The following is a 14,353-nucleotide window of genomic DNA, read 5'->3' on the forward strand; positions in this document are numbered from 1 at the left end:
AGGTACTACTTCTGGGTCAGCGGAGTCTGTAACCTGAAGTGTTTGTAACCCAAGGTACACTGTAACAGGAATTGTTAAAGGTACTACATAGGAAGGAGAGTCAGGGCAGTGTAGCAGTTATGGGGTTGAATGAGACCACCTCATAGGGTTGTTGTCAAGATAAAAATGGGGGCACTATCTCCAACTTCCAAGAGGAAAGCTAGGATATACCGTATTTTTCTGTGTATAAGACTAGGTTTTCCCCCCTAAAAAATGTCAAAAATTTGGTGGCGTCATGGATAGATCTCCCCCCATTTTCTTAAATCGGAGTTCCCGAAAATAGGGGGTGTCTTATACATGGGGGCATCTTATAAATGGAAAAATACAGTAAATTAATATAGGGGATAAATTTATATATAGGTGATAAATCAATAAATATAGAAATTGATAAATAACAGTGGTACATTTAACTTAAAGAAAAAGACTCCACCCAAAATTGCCAATTAAAATGTTATTTTCAAAAAAGCAAAAAAACAACAACTCAACTTTCAGAAAGCAGAAATAAACATACTATAGACTATATTGCTGCCTCTTAGAAAAATGTCGTAATGATAGGTCCTTATAATATAACTGCAGTATTTTGAAGAGAAACAGGAAGAAGGTTTTACAGACAGGTTATTGCTCCATTATTTCACTGTTTGATTCAAGGGCTACAGCTACACAATGCTCTTTTACTCTTCCTCATGAGCAAATTTTGCTGGAAGACCATCGTTCTCAGTTGTGTCTCAATCATTACTTGCCCCATTGCCTCATAACAAGCACAGTACTTTTGTGTGTGTGTGTGAAACCAAGCTATAGCCCAGATAAATGACTGTATAAAGTTTTAAATAAACATACATTTATGTTATTTTGTTTCGTCAGAATGATTTATAGTCATTTTCGTCTTCCAGTTCTGAGCTCTGGACATAAAAGACATTGGGCTCTCTGCTGTTTATCCAAGCTAAATCCTCTGTTTGTTCTACATAAGCATTTTTGATTCTATAATATATTGCAGGCTTTAGTTTCAGGTTTATTCCCTCCGGGAATAGTGGAATTAGATACATTAACTGACAAAGATAAGGTACGAACATTGTAGCTTATGAGCCATTAAATAGATAGGATAACAAAAATGAAACTAAAGAAGCCAACTTTTTAAAATGGATGGATGGATGGATGAATGAATGAATGAATATGGGGTATTAAATCCATTCCAGTCTTCTCTCCCAATACCTTTCACAAATTTTTGGAAAGGGGGAGAATTTTAATTCACAAATGCTTCAGATATTCCCCAGGAAACTTGTTAAATTGGGCAAGCCATTTTATTGAAAATTTAAGTGGAACTGTTGTATAGTGAAATACTGTTAACTTGATGAAAAAAGGAAGGGATATAGGTTTTGCTACCAAAAAGGAATCTTCAGATAGAGATGGAGAAAGTCTGCCCGAAACATAGAACGGCTGCCATAGCCAACAATACCAAGTTAGATGGTAAGTCAGGTTTCCCATGTGCCTAAAACACCACAATTTGAATGGGCAGCCCATACCCCTCTCTTTTGTCCATCTTCCACAGTACATAGTTCAGTTCAACACTGAAATAAATCTCATTGGGATTCACCATCAGATCCCCCCCCATTGCTTTACAATGGACAGGTTCATCTGATGATGCTCTAGAACAGGGTTCAGCAAACTTTTTCAGCAGGGGGCCGGTCCACTGTCCCTCAGGCCTTGTGGGGGGCCGGACTATATTTTGGAAAAAAAATATGAACGAATTCCTATGCCTCACAAATAACCCAGAGATGCATTTTAAATAAAAGGACACAGTCTACTCATGTAAAAACGCTGATTCCTGGACCTTCCACGGGCCAGATTTAGAAGGTGATTGGGCTGCATCTGGCCCCCGGGCCTTCGTTTGGGGACCCCTGATCTAGAATGATATAATGGCCACAATACTTCACCACCAGCAGCTACTTTTAGCAGAGAGCTAATTATAATAATGAAGGCCCTGGTACTTCAGAGCCGCTCAGCGAAAACAAACCAAACACATTCAGCATCCTACAAGTAAACAAGAAGAAGGAGAAGAGTTTGGATTTGATATCCCGCTTTATCACTACCCTGAGGAGTCTCAAAGCGGCTAACATTCTCCTTTCCCTTCCTCCCCCACAACAAACAGTCTGTGAGGTGAGTGGGGCTGATAGACTTCAAAGAAGTGTGACTAGCCCAAGGTCTCCCAACAGCTGCATGTGGAGCAGCGGAGATGCGAACCCAGTTCACCAGATTATGAGTCTACCATTCCTAACCACTACACCACACTGGCTCTCAACAAGTCAGCCTTTGGTTATTTGGAGGCAGCAAATAATTTTTTTTTCATTTCACAAAAATCAGTTACGTACTAGGAGAAGTTCAGGTTTCCATGACCAGCACAGGGTACTGACTTACATTCTTTGCAGCAGAACTGTAGGGGATGCCCCTGCCATGCTTCTTTCTCTGAGGCCCAGCAGATCTTTTCTGTGTTTATGCTAACTTCCAGGCACATTTAAGATAATTCTGACTGGAAGAGGCTGCAAATTATCTCGTTAAAGTATCTTGGGTGGGGAAAGAGGAAGGCAAAGAGACACAAGTCAGCCTTCATACAATGGTGAGTAAACCAAGTTAAGACACGGTTCCCCCCAATTTGTTATGGCTGAATTAACAGTATTACTTCCAAAGGACGAGTGAACCATCTCCCAAAGGACATGTGAGCCATCTCTTGTATCAGTTAGGAAAAGTAGAATTGAGATTTGAACAACTACCTACCATGTTTCAAAAGCACAAAAGGCACAAAGGAATTCAAAATTATGGTGCTTTATAAAATTCCGTCTTACTGTTGCTGATCCATATTTTAAACTTATTTTAGAGCAGTCTTGAACAGCATTATAAACTTACAAAGAAAACTAAGTTTGAGAGATTTTTCTGCACTTTGATTATTCATTAAGATCATTAAAAAAACCCACCAGAGTCAAAGCAATCCCTATATAATAATTTTTTTAAAGTACTGCTGGGCTCAAATACTTTAAACACTTGTACATCATCACCTTGGTGGGGCATGGGTTCAAAACATTGCGTACTATTAGAAATATGGACACATTAATATAGGTATTTCAAAAGAAAAAGAAAATATTTATATATAAATTAGTGGGTACAACTTTTCTAAACGTGTTATTTATGGGTGCTTTTTTAGTCCTTTATCATGATGAATGACAGATTTCTTCCAAAAAGACGAATAGCAAACATCACTATATTATTAGCTGGAATTCAATTACTCTATCTTAAAGCCTCTGTAGAGTTACTATACATTTATACATCATAAAGACAGTAAATTATTTTTCTATACGTTAGGCTTTCAGAGCAGATTTCTTTTTTTTTTGTTCTGGATGCCAAACTCCTGACCGCCTCTCCACCACAGAGAATTCATATCTGGAGAGCCAACATCTGTAAAAACATTTCTAATGAAAACACTAATACAACCCGCCAGAGAAGCAAATGAAACGAGATCTAAGTTTATGGCTGCCGTCATTCTCCAGTATTCTCTCTTTAACAATAGCAAGCTTCTCATTCAAGAGCAGAGACAGGTCATGATCGCAGAGGAATAGTGGTAGCTAAACAAAATAAAGGACAGTGTGATCATGCATACAAACAAGTCACAGTAAGTTTAACCTCATTAGATGAGGATCCGATCCTTGATCATCATACAACAGCTTATCGTTCTTTGATGCCAGCAGAATAAGGATAATGTTGAAACAAGTATTCTGAAAATAGCACACCTAGGTACAATGCCAACATTGCTTAGAACATTGCTAGAGATGGAAGATATTATTATAACAACAACCAGTTTTCACTAAAGAAAATCATCGTTTTAAGTTTTGGTACACAATTTCAAGTAGTACTGATGGTTTATTTGGTGCCATGATTGCCTGAAAGGGAAATCTCTCTAACCAACCACAGGTCTGGAAACAAACCTTATTGCCGCCGACTTTTAGACATGAAAACTATTGCAGTACTATTAAAACTCTCATTTGTTCGTTCTTGGTTCCCACACTACCAAAAGCAGGTTTTTGTTTTTTTAAAAAAATCTCCCCATCTTTCTACATCTCTCTACCAATCTTTCTCTGCTTTCACGGCCTTAGGGAGAGCATGTCTAAACTGTGTATCAGATATTCAAAGCCAAAAGCCCCAGACCTCCTGTGATGGCCATTCAACTCTCCCATGTGATGAAGGCAGTAGGACTTGGGCAGGAGAAAAATGGAAGACTTAAAGGATGAGCCAATGTGAGGCCCTAGTCTGACCGCAATTTCTCCCTAACGGCAATCCTGGCAGCAGGACGGGGAGCAATGTACTAAGAGAAGCTGACCTAAAGGTTCACAATCAAACAATGGAAAATGAGAAACAAAGGAAAGGAAACATTAATGTAAAAACAGCCTGCTTCTCTCTTAAGAGATCTCACAAATTTCACATCCACCCAAATTATCCTTCTAGTTTTCCTCTGAAACCACCCCTTCATCTCAGCATTCCCAACCCATATTTTTTTCCCTTTCCTAGCAAAATAATAAGCATAAAATAAACCCCAGGATAATGGTAGAAATTGTTTTAAGAAGAAGTACAGTACAGATGTTACTAAAACAAATAAAAATTAAACCCAAGACAGAAACTACTCAGATCTCTTCCCAGAGCTATCACAAATATACATGCTGTAAGATAGTCTTGCTTACCAGAGCAACATTTTTTTCTGCAACTATTCCCCGTTCCAATGTCTTTAAATACAATTTATTTGCTAAAATAAATAGATTCTGTTGCTCCTGTTTATACAACAAGCATTTTCCTTGGCCTGCTTCTCACCTTCATGCACGTATGAGTTTGCTTGCTTGCAATGCAGATAAAAATCAAAATGTGCGTATGTGTGTTTGTGTCATGACAAAAATGTTTCCTCCATTTTGATGCTGTCTGGTTGCCCAGAATGTAACAGGTATAGCCAACATATTTTCAACAATGCTTAAGTCATTACAATAATATCTACTTTTGGGATAACACAAACACAAAGGAAGAAAACAGCCATTATTACAAATGCGAGCAGTCACTACTGCTACTGTGCTGTATCAAAACTCTCCACTATTAGCAGAAGCATGCCAGCAATTGCCAAACATTGTCACCAAAATACATAGCGATTCCCCCTCCCCTGGATAAGACCAGTTCATGTCCCCTAAGAGGATTAGTTTTTAAAATTATTATTATGTAAGTATTTTTTATTTAAAAATTTATGCCTAACCTGTTACAGGGAGGAGGCAGAGAAGACAGACTGGTCCCAGCTTCCGTTCCTTCTCTTATAGTGACTGGCTCCATCAACAGTTGACTGTAGGAGATTCAAGTATAAGAGGTCAAAGTTTGGAACTGGGTGCTGGATGTGTTTGGAAGATACACAGGTGGATATATTTAGAAGTAGGAGAATGGACACAGCTGCGGATGATTATTTGTATAGGAGCATTGCATTTTGTCTTAAAAACACAGAAGAGAAGTTGGTCATAACTGACTTTTGTAAACAAAGCAAAGGGGATAATAATATTTTTTTTAAAAAATATACACTACATATTTTACCTTTGAATATGAATTTAATTAAAACACCTTCGGGCTTTTAAAAAACTGCTGTTATTTAATGTTAAGGCCCCCTCTAGTGTTTGAAAGGCAACAGCAAACGGAGTTTATGACCAGCTATTTTGGCTTGGTAGAATTTAACACTTTTGTAAAGGAATATTCCAGGAATTATCGAGCATTTCCTCTGATCACATGTCAGTGAAACACTAAAGCAGCCATAATTAATATTTGAAAGTTATTTTTTGCTTTAGCAGACATTAATTATTCCCAGTGCTAGAATGTTGTTATTTAATTTTTTAAAAGGAATACATAAGACTTGCTGTAACAAAAATATGTGTTACTGTACTTTTTTGGGGGGTGGGGGTGGGAATCAGTTTGGACCAACTTCTCTTCTGTGTCTTTAAGATAAAATGTAATGCTCCTGAACTACAACTCAGAATCCACAGCTGTGTCCATTCTGTGACGTCTCAAGATCTTCACCTGTGCATCTTCCAAAATTGCCTCTGCTTTACAGGTGTTGCTGCAGCCAGAAGATGTAGCTTGGCTGCAGGTGTAAAGGTCTCAGCGGCTGGGGCTGGCTTGCCTGATGGTGAGAGGCTCAGCAGATGCAAAGCTGGCAAGAGGGAGGGCAGTAGCTGTAAATAGTGAGAGGATGGAAGCCTCTCCTGTTTGCCTTCCTGCCACAAACAGCAGTCTCTTGGTTCCTAGTATGCATTTTAATAAACAAACATAAGGTTAAATAAAGGTAAAGGAGCCCTGGATGGTTAAGTCCAGTCAGAGGTGACTATGGGGTTGTGGTGCTCATCTCGCCAGTGTGGTGTAGTGGTTAAGAGCGGTAGACTCGTAATCTGGTGAACCGGGTTCGCGTCTCCGCTCCTCCACATGCAGCTGCTGGGTGACCTTGGGCTAGTCACACTTCTCTGAAGTCTCTCAGCCCCACTCACCTCACACAGTGTTTGTTGTGGGAGAGGAAGGGAAAGGAGAATGTTAGCCACTTTGAGACTCCTCAGGGTAGTGATAAAGCGGGATATCAAATCCAAACCCTTCTTCTTCTTCTTCTTCTTCTTCTTCTTCTTCTTCTTCTTCTTCTTCTTCTTCTTCTTCTTCTTCTTCTTCTTCTTCTTCTTCTCTTTCAGGCCGAGGGAGCCGGTGTTTGTCCACAGCCAGCTTTCCGGGTCAACAACCCTTCCACCCACCTATCTTGGTCCTTTGAAAGATTAAGTTAGTAAGGAAATTTGCTTCACGTTAATTACTTTGCACTTGTTGCATAGCTACAAACCTTATAAAGTCCTGCATTAGGGACAAGGTCAATATATAGTCTCTAATACAGATACAAACAACTGAGAAGTGGAGAGAATTTTCCCAATAGAATTGTGTTGCTGGTTTTTGTTTGTTTGTTTGTTGTCAGATATGGGCACTTCAACAAATCTGAATAGCTTATTACATGCGCTAATCTTGAATCAATTTCAAAGAAGCTTTCCACGAGTCATTTCTGCTGAATTGGAGCAATTAAGTATGTTTCACAGAAGATACTTTTTTAAAAGATTAACTCAATTTACTGTCATCACAGAAAAAAAATAACAGATCATTAACACTTAATAATTGCTCTATTTTGATGTATCACTTGTTTTCAGATTTGGAGCTGGCAGAAAGCTATCTATTTCTTGAAGAAATATAAATGCTTATGTACATCACTTTTAAGGTGCTTTTTTTAAAAAAGGGGGAGGAAAGTATCTCAAATGATTCATCAATATATTTACATACAGTTCTTTCTCGAATCAAGTAGAGTCTACATATAGATAGATGTCCAATTCTTCAATAGCTAAGTTGGTTAAGAGTGTGGTACTGATAAGGCCAAGGTTGCAAGTTCGATTCCCATATGGAACAGTTGCATATATTCCTGTATTGTAGGAGGCTGGACTAGATGATCCTCAAGGTCCCTTCCAACTCTACAATTCTATGATTCTATCTGTGGATAATAACCTCCTAATGGCAGGGTGTTTCTTTCCTACTGGAGGTACATGGATTAGAAAACCTGTACACACACAGCAGCAGCAGCAGCCTTCCAATCACAAACCGCCCACACAACCCTTTGTGAAATTAAAAATGTACAAATTTTCCTACATCGGTATAATATTGATGTAGAGAAATATTACATTATCAAAGCGCTAAAATGTCTGTTAACTGTGTCTACTGTTATTTAACAGTAGAGTTTGCTTTGACAGATGTGCATTGGAGCAGACACACATGCTTAAGATCTTGGGCACAGATCTACCAAACATGCCTGTGGTGCTCTTCCACCCATTAACTTCAGAGCTGTACAAAGTGAACTGGTGAGAGATGCACCAGTACATGATGGATCGCACTCCTGTGTCATTAAGAAGCACCATGCATTTCAACTGAAAATATGTACTCAGAAAGAGTTTCATTATACATAATACGGTTAAATATTTGACCAAATGAACGGCAATTTTAGTGGTTTATTTAAAATAATCTATACGATGTTGAACATAAGTTTCCAAGGTGACACAGCGCAATGAAAGTTACGATTTTGAAAAATAGTAATTGTAAGTTATTGCAGGCCCTTTTTTCTTGTGCAATTTTATTGAAATTGTGCTTTGATATAATTCTATTAAAAAGCAAGCAGGCAAGATACCTATTAAACGCATAATCAAAAATGCTATACAGAAATGTAGAACTGCGAGTTAAAAATGATTCTATAAATAAAACAAGTTAAGACAACTGGGGGGGGCGGGGGAGAGACATAGAATATTCAATCGCCTATAAAAAAATTGAAATATTTAAATATATACAAACACATGTAAATGGTCAGTAATTCAACTGATGCTCTTCTCATTCTCTCTCAAAGACCTCAAACAGTAGAATAGGGCTGCAGATAAGTCTTGGAAGACAAAGCAGAGCATTCACACAAGTCCTTCAGGATCAGGGTCTCTGCAGAGACCCGAGCCATGCTTTACTTTACTGAAAAATAAAAATCAGTTCTGCAAGTTTGGGTACTTGCTCCTGCTCCTTTTGGTGAGCACCTCGCTGATCTGGCGATCGAGCTCATTCACAATGTGGTCTTCGTGGCTATACACTCCTGTCCTCAGCAAGGTATCCCTCTCCTCTATCAGGCGTGCAAGGTAGTCATCTAAACTCTCATCTACTTGCCGCGTATGAGAATTTTGCATCTGCAACCCCAAAACCTCTTGGGGATCTGGCGACTGCTTTTTGTCTTCTTCTTCCTGTTTTAATCTAAGGAGAAAAAAATCAAAGCAAATTCAGCAGATGTGTTTTTGCATCCTGATCACCTGTATTTGAGAACCACAAATGGCCCACTAAAATTAACAGAAATGAAAAGGAAACTGAACAGAAACAGATCCGATTATCCAATGGGAAGAGCCATTGTGCTTTGCTTACTTTGTTGCATAAGCCTACTGCTGGAAGACAAGAATGTTTTTTGACCCCGTGCCTTTTTTGGGGGGAGTGATTTTTAACAAGAATTAAACTGTTTGAAAACACATAGAAGACACAAGGTCAAAAGGTACAGGAAGTACCGAGCCATTTAAAATATAAAGTGTTATGCTCGCTAGGGAGCCGACAGCAGGCACCATTAATGTGTCTTTTTATGCAGCAAACAGGTTTGCTTAGAACAAGAGGTAAAAAAAGAAAAGCTTGCTGTAATAGCTACAGTCAAGATAAAAAACTGGGTCTGGTGACCTTTGGCATAGATTTCCTATAATACAAGACTGTTATATTTTATAAATGGGCAAATATTACCTAAGGGACAGAAAGCTGTGTTCCTTTACTGGACTGACAGCCAATTAAATTTGACTTAGCTGAACCTTCACCTATTCAGCAGCAGAAGTAAAAATCCAACAAATGGTACAATACCTGTTCAGTTCATTTCTGATATCCTCTAGCTCTTGCCGCTGTGCCTTCCCCAATTCGTTGTTTTCTGCTGCCAGATACCGTAGCCTCATGTGTTCAAGCTCTTGCTGTTGTTTTTTAAGGCGGGCCATGGCACTCTCTTGCTCACGCTAAGGAAAAGCCAAACCATCTACATTTAATCTCCCGCAGATGTACACATTTATTTTATTTTTTTACAGTTTACCTAGTTTATGTGGATTGAGATCTCTTTTGTCTTTCTCTCAAACACAGGGAAAATATTGCAGCGGGGTAACTTTCCTATAAAGCTAGTTTACAGGCATTAGACAGAGATCAAATTGAGTACATAAATGCGCCACAACTCAATATATGACACTTCCAGTTTGGAAACAGCATAGAAATAATATGCATCAAGGAAGCATCGGCAAATCTTGCTCAATAGGTAGGAAAAGGCAGTAGGTTATTACAAATGACTGAAGCACCGGAGCAGTTTTACTGAAGGGTCAACTAAGTTGTATCCACTAAGACTGACAACGGTGAGGAATAAAATAAATACCAAATTTAAGCAATAATATGCGAACCTCCACACTAGATTAGCTGTGCATGATGCAGCTCTGCTGACAGCCCACAAATATACCGTAATGAAACTTTAAGACAAGCACATTAAACTAGGACAGATATACCTAAGATAATAGTCAGCGCTTTGTTTTAAAAGAGGAGGCAGAAAATATTGAAAGCAAGCGGGATCATCTTGACTATACAGAGGCTTATGTTATATTTTCAAATGGTCTCTTGTTGGTATCAAAAGTGGAAAATGATTACAAGTGCCTTCTGGACTTTCCAACAATGACACAGTCTGATAGTTGGAGAGAAATTTAAGATTACGGTAACACACATTAATAGCAGGGGGAGAGGGGAATATCCAGTAGACTACTCTTCTACAGCCCTCCTTCATAAGACCCCATCACTGCCCCTCCATAGAAGGAGCACACTCACTGCAGTTTCAGTTGTACTAGGTGTGTATATTAAACACCGTTAAGTTAGAAAAAAAGGTTTGACTTATATCCAGTCCCCTACCAACCTAAGTCCTAAATGAGAAAGGAAAAAAAATCATATAGTCTGTGCATGCATCTCCCCATCCATATGCAAAGAAAGACATTTGGATGTCTCATGTTGAGGTCACAGAAAACAACATGGCTACTCAGCCTCTCCAGTCAGGGGTCTGATGGCACAAGGGTGCATAAGAGGGAGGGGGGGATATGTCAGCCCTAGAGGAACTAATGGGAAGGAAACTGAAAAACAACGAAACAAGAGCACTGGTATTATTGAGGGAGAAGCCCCCTTTCACCTTCTGTCCTAGCCAACCCAAGTCTAGCAAGGCTTAGATATGGCATTTCCTTTGTCACAGATCCTCGCCTCCCCCATCAAAATAGAACCGCTGTGTAAATCTATTATTTTGTCCGATCAAAAGCCAATTTGAATAAGATTACCAACTCAAGCTTTGGTGAGTAGTTGAAGGGCCCTATGTGGCATTATGGTGCCGAGTTGAAGCAAAGATGGCAAACCTAAAGGAGATGTTTTGATGAAATGTAGGAAGTAGCTTCATATAGGCTAGTTTTATGTAAATCAATTAGCGAAAGTGCCTTTCTTGAGAAAAACATGGATCACTAGACTCCAGTTCCTATGTTTTCTTTAAAGATACCTTGTCGTCAGGAGACAATGGAGGAGTGAGCCTTTGGGGGTGAAGTCAAACAGTTGGAAGGTTACAGTGCCTGACAGAAAACCAGCTTGAATGAGGATCATATTGGGTAGCTGAATCTATGGGACTACTCCACTTTATAATTCCAATTTTACTATTGTTACAGGGCTAAACCCGGTATTATTGTTTGAGTTAGTGAACTGCATTATATGATGTTTAATAACTTTAAACTTGTATTGGTTTTATATTGGGAATTATCTGACACTAAAGGTGGTTCAACAAAATCTTAATTCTCCACTACCAAGACAACTAGAAACTGGTTTTTTGGACCAGTTTCTATGCACATGTCAAACACATTTACTATGCTGTATAAAGCCTAAGGTAATTTTCACAGAACCCAGTAAAAGATCTCTGTCGAAATCATGACAAGTGTCCAAGCCACGACACAAGGTGCATATAAACAATCCTTGTGACAGCACCAAGTAATTTTTTGTTTTAAATATTTTACATGCTTCATAGTTTGAGAATGATTCTCATACTACAGTCCTATGTCTAACGCACAAGATTTATGAAGATTTGAAACACATGATTTATGATGATTAGCTCAGAGGCTTGTAAAAAAAATGAACTGTTTGCAAGTCGGATTTTGGGTAGAAAAGATTCTTTATCCATGTTTGGTATTGAAATGGGAGCTGCTTCATTCAAACTTCTTCAGATACCTCAGTCTCATACAATGGACTTCCATGGAATGTAGCACCAGTGTTTTGCTGTAATGGTTATGTAAGATTACTGAAAAGCATGCCATCTGAAATTAATCTTTAAACATTCTTGTCTGCTTCATGCAAGTTGTACAGTTCTCCTTTCCCTCAAGTAGCTTTGATCTTTTTTAATGATTTCATTGCTCGGTTTCATGCTTTATATTGTCGTAAACCACTGTGATGTATCTTTATGATACAGCGGTATATAAATATTTGTATAATTTGAATGAATATATTAAATAAAACTTGGGATCCATGTACCCTAAGGACTGCCTTCTTCTACATGAAAATGTCCAAGTTATAGGATATTTCACAGAGAACCATAAGAAGAAGAAGAAGAAGAGTTTGGATTTGATATCCCGCTTTATCACTACCCGAAGGAGTCTCAAAGAGGCTAACATTCTCCTTTCCCTTCCTCCCCCACAACAAACACTCTGTGAGGTGAGTGGGGCTGAGAGACTTCGAAGAAGTGTGACTAGCCCAAGGTCACCCAGCAGCTGCACGTGGAGCAGCAGAGACGCGAACCCGGTTTCCCAGATTACAAGTCTACCGCTCTTAACCACTACACCACACTGGCTCTCAGTAAAAACCAATATATAATGGATCAAAAACGTCAGGAACAAAAGCAATTATCTTTGATCTTTCTAGCCATACTTGGCCTCATTCGGAGGCAACTAGCCAACCTGAATGTCTATGAGGCACCACCGTTTTTAGGGTACCAGCAAAGTAAACAATTCAGAAGGGGCATCCTGGCATCGCCTGCAACGTATTATTGAGTTGATCCTCAGATCACTTAAGCTTCAAGCAACTTGAATTTCACAAGTCCAGACAACTACAATAATCAAGTTACAGGTAGGTAGCTGTGTTGGTCTGCCATAGTCAAAACAAAATAAAATAAAAATTCCTTCCAGTAGCACTTTAGAGACCAACTAAGTTTGTTCTTGGTATGAGCTTTCATGTGCATGCACACTTCTTCAGATACTTCTTCAGGTATCTGAAGAAGTGTGCATGCACACGAAAGCTCAAACCAAGAACAAACTTACTTGGTCTCTAAGGTGCTACGAGAAGGAATTTTTTATTTTACAATAATCAAGTCATCCTTCAGCAACCTCCTATTTAGAGCTAGTAAAGGTAAAGGGACCCCTGACCATTAGGTCCAGTCGTGTCTGACTATGGGGTTGCGGCGCTCATCTTGCGTTACTGGCCGAGGGAGCCAGCGTACAGCTTCCGAGTCATGTGGCCAGCATGACAAAGCCGCTTCTGGCAAACAAGAGCAGAGCTACAGAAATACAAAAGGTGGGTTGTAATAGTTTACTTCCATACAGTCCCACCACAGAGAGTGTGTGTCTAATGACCCCTTGAGAGCAATTTCAATTATCCCATTAGTAAGTAATTACCTTGATTATGTTAACCACATATTGATAGAAAATATTTATCTACTGCTCTAGGTTCTCTGGAGTCTGTTATATCTGAATAGCAAGGGTTCATTGCTGTTCACAAGCCAAACACCTATATAGTCTAAGTATACTTACAGTACTGTATCTAGATTCTTTGGAGAGGCACATAAAATCCTTCATTGAGAATCTTTTTCCTTACTAATATCCACTAATATCCAACTCATTAAGAGCTGGAATTCATGATATTTTCTTCTATTTTCAGATGCAAAAGCTAAAAACTACTCTTGTCATTTTATAGCAGTTCTGAAGAGTGGGTTAGAACTGTTGGCATGCAAAGAAGTTGAGCTCTGTGTCTGCATTTCCCAGGAGGAAGGCACAACCAAGATACTGGAGTTGTTGATCACAACTCTCTCATGTCCAGAGCAGAAGAAAACCTCAGAGAGCAAGGAATTATTTCCCAATAGCAGCCACTGACAACACTGAACATAGAAAGGGAACTTTGTAATCCCTAAAGTCACATTACAAGGAGACACCGAATGAACATGGTGAGAGCTGTTCCAACAGTGGAATGGACTACCTTGGAAGCTGATGGACTCTCCTTCGTTGGATGTTTTTAAGCAGAATTTGAATGGCCATCTATCAGGTGGGTTTTTTTAACTGTGATTTCTTCAGTGCATGGCACTGAACTAGATAGGGATCCCTTCCAATTCTACAAATCCATGATTCTATGCTACTCCCAATAAACAAATCGATACTGTCTAAACTCTTGGCCTCCAAGTTCTACAACAGCAACAAATATAAAAAATAGTAAATCACCAATATTAAAAAATTAGTAAATCACTAAAAAAATTTTTTTTAATCAATCTACAAAATAACCCTTGCATTCTGCCAGGTGCTATAGCTAAGAGGCTCCTCAATCAAAGGAGAACAATCTTTATTTTGTCATAGCAGCTTATAAATCCAGAGGGAAGATG

The 14,353-nt window shown here is 38.9% G+C and overlaps 1 protein-coding gene and 1 long non-coding RNA gene across 2 annotated transcripts in view; both read right to left on the bottom strand.

Moving 5' to 3' along the window:
• The window catches only part of LOC117054825, an 85,320-nt gene extending 79,878 nt beyond the window's left edge, over window positions 1-5,442 (bottom strand). The window contains exon 1 of the long non-coding RNA XR_004427550.1: window positions 5,315-5,442. This is a non-coding gene — a long non-coding RNA (uncharacterized LOC117054825). The remainder of the gene's footprint in view (window positions 1-5,314) is intronic.
• Window positions 5,443-8,485: 3,043 nt separating this feature from the next.
• CEP120 (centrosomal protein 120) overlaps window positions 8,486-14,353 on the bottom strand; it is a 36,238-nt gene continuing 30,370 nt past the window's right edge. The window contains exons 19-20 of the mRNA XM_033164096.1: window positions 9,532-9,677; window positions 8,486-8,892 (exon numbers count right to left, since the gene is read on the bottom strand). Coding sequence (XP_033019987.1) covers window positions 8,634-8,892; window positions 9,532-9,677 — 405 coding nt within the window. The 3' untranslated portion in view covers window positions 8,486-8,633. The remainder of the gene's footprint in view (window positions 8,893-9,531; window positions 9,678-14,353) is intronic.

This window comes from Lacerta agilis, chromosome 11 (genome assembly GCF_009819535.1).
Source record: "Lacerta agilis isolate rLacAgi1 chromosome 11, rLacAgi1.pri, whole genome shotgun sequence".
In the NCBI taxonomy this organism is placed as follows: Eukaryota; Metazoa; Chordata; class Lepidosauria; order Squamata; family Lacertidae; genus Lacerta; species Lacerta agilis.